At 42.1% G+C, this 2,288-nt stretch overlaps 1 protein-coding gene across 1 annotated transcript; it reads left to right on the forward strand.

Annotated features, from left to right (window-relative positions):
* Window positions 1–533: 533 nt before the first annotated feature.
* On the forward strand, window positions 534–977 carry RAM2 (epididymal secretory protein E3-beta). Its single transcript, XM_012503854.1, has one exon. The coding sequence runs from the start codon at window positions 534–536 to the stop codon at window positions 975–977; it is 444 nt and encodes a 147-aa protein (XP_012359308.1).
* Window positions 978–2,288: the final 1,311 nt, after the last annotated feature.

Genomic DNA, 2,288 nt, shown 5'->3' on the forward strand with positions numbered 1-2,288 from the left:
AGAAGCATGCAAGAAGTAATTGCAGGCTGGGCTGTCATTTCAGGGAATCGAAGCCTTCCTACCTAGGAACCACCACCCAAGTAGTTACTCATCTTCTACATTTCCCTAAAATCTGACAACCCTTTCCACTTCAAGGACATAAACCTTAAAATATCATTCCCTTTTGGACACATGATCTCCTGAGAGTTGATCTGGTAAAAAGGAGCCAGCTGAGGCTGGCTGAGCCAGCTCCTCAGGTTGGGTGTAAGAGAGGGACGAGAGGAGATGGTTGGAATTCTCAAAATGAACTTCATCTATTTTTTCTAATTTTATGTTTTGCTCACACAGGCTGAAGCATGTTTTTAGGTCTTAGAAACTCTATTCTCTAATGAGAATTATCATCTTCTTATCAGGGAACCAAATAGTAAAATTGCACCCAAGTGCCTGCCTGGTGGGGAAGGAATTTTAAGGTGGAGTTCAGCTCTCTGGGCATTGTCTGGATAATGCTTTTCTTTCTCTTCTCTGTGGACACGCAGGTGGCCCTGGTGACCGAGATGGCATCGTCTCTAAAGATCTGGGGCACACCCTTGGCCCTGCTTTGCATCCTATGCACACTGCTTGTACAGAGCAAGGAAGTTTCTTGGAGAGAATTCATGAAACAGCACTACTTAAGTCCAAGTCGAGAATTCAAAGAATACAAATGTGACGTCCTCATGAGAGAAAATGAAGATCTGAAAGACAAGAGCTCTCACATGTTTATCTATATCTCATGGTACAAAATCGAGCATATATGCACTAGTGACAACTGGATGGATCGCTTCCAAAATGCATATGTATGGGTCCAGAATCCTCTCAAAGTACTCAAGTGTCACCGGGAGAATTCCAAAAATAGCTACACAGAGAGCAGGAGCTTCAACTACGTTGAATTCCATTGTAGCATGGATGGGTATGTTGATAGCATAGAAGACCTAAAGATGGTAGAACCTATCAGCAACTAGAAAGTCTATGCACATCCTCAGGTACTGGTAGAGTATTCAGTGCTTTCTAAGTAGCGGCCCCTGCCTCCATCAATAGTCGCTACCACTCCCCTCTTGCATTTATTTGTCAATGTTTTCCAAATACTTAGAGTTATGAATCGCATAATTTCTTGATACCATAACTTTGCCTGTGTTGTTTACCTGCCTGGAATACACTTTTGTCTTCATTTACCTAATTTACTCTTATACTTTTGTCAACATTCAGCTCATATGGCATCTGTTCTTGACTAACCCAAGACTTTCCTGATGTTGACTCTCTTGATACATACCCAAGCTGAACAATCTATCTTCCCTTCCCTAAATAAACTATATGACTCCAGTGTGTGTGACATTTGTATATGTTATGTGCACGGAGTAAGTATAGTGTGATTGATATGGGTGTGTGTGATCTAGACTATGCATGTGATCGATGCTGTGCAAGGGATTTAAGGTGTATTTTATGGGTGCATATCTAATGTATGTAATATGTTTGTGTATATGATGAGGGTATAAATGATTGTGTGCTTAGTTCAAGACAAGTTGTGATGTAGGCATTGATTGCAGCATCAATTTGAAATAATCAAAAGTGTCAGAATCCAGTTTTAAAGAGTTGATTCAAGCAAAAGGCTAAGAGTGGCCATTCGGTGACACACAGACTCCACAGAAATGGGGTCAGTGTTTCAAAGCTGAAAATTAAGTTCTTGCTTATGTAGGAAAAAGACAAAAGAATTTAACAGGATTACAACAATTTCTATAAGAGCTGGTTTAAGAGTTACAACAAATTAATTAGTTACAGTTTGTCCCCCAAGTCTTCTTTATAGCTTGTTTTCATTTCCTTTACAATTTAAAAGATTGTATTTAACATTCCATCTTAATGTGGTAGCGATGAAGTCTTTCCTTTTTTTTTTTTTTTTTTGAGATGGAGTCTCGCTCTGTCGCCCAGGCTGGAGTGCGGTGGCGCAATCTCGGCTCACTGCAAGCTCCGCCTCCCGGGTTCACGCCATTCTCCTGCCTCAGCTGGGACTACAGGCACCCGCCACCATGCCCGGCTAATTTTTTGTATTTTTAGTAGAGACGGGGTTTCACCGTGGTCTCGATCTCGTGACCTCGTGATCCACCCGCCTTGGCCTCCCAAAGTGCTGGGATTACAGGTGTGGCCCACCACGCCCGGCCGCGATGAAGTCTTTCTAAGAGGAGAGGTAAGTTACTCTATCATGAAGATCAACAGTGGAGAGGGAAGGAGTCTTCCCCTGTACCCTTCAGTAATTTACAACATTTCACCAAACAATGCAG

Source organism: Nomascus leucogenys, unplaced genomic scaffold (genome assembly GCF_006542625.1).
Source record: "Nomascus leucogenys isolate Asia unplaced genomic scaffold, Asia_NLE_v1 Super-Scaffold_664, whole genome shotgun sequence".
Lineage (NCBI taxonomy): Eukaryota > Metazoa > Chordata > Mammalia > Primates > Hylobatidae > Nomascus > Nomascus leucogenys.

Excerpts from the sequence above, each read along its gene's own strand:
- RAM2 (XM_012503854.1), top strand. The coding sequence starts at position 534 with ATGGCATCGTCTCTAAAGATCTGGGGCACACCCTTGGCCCTGCTTTGC.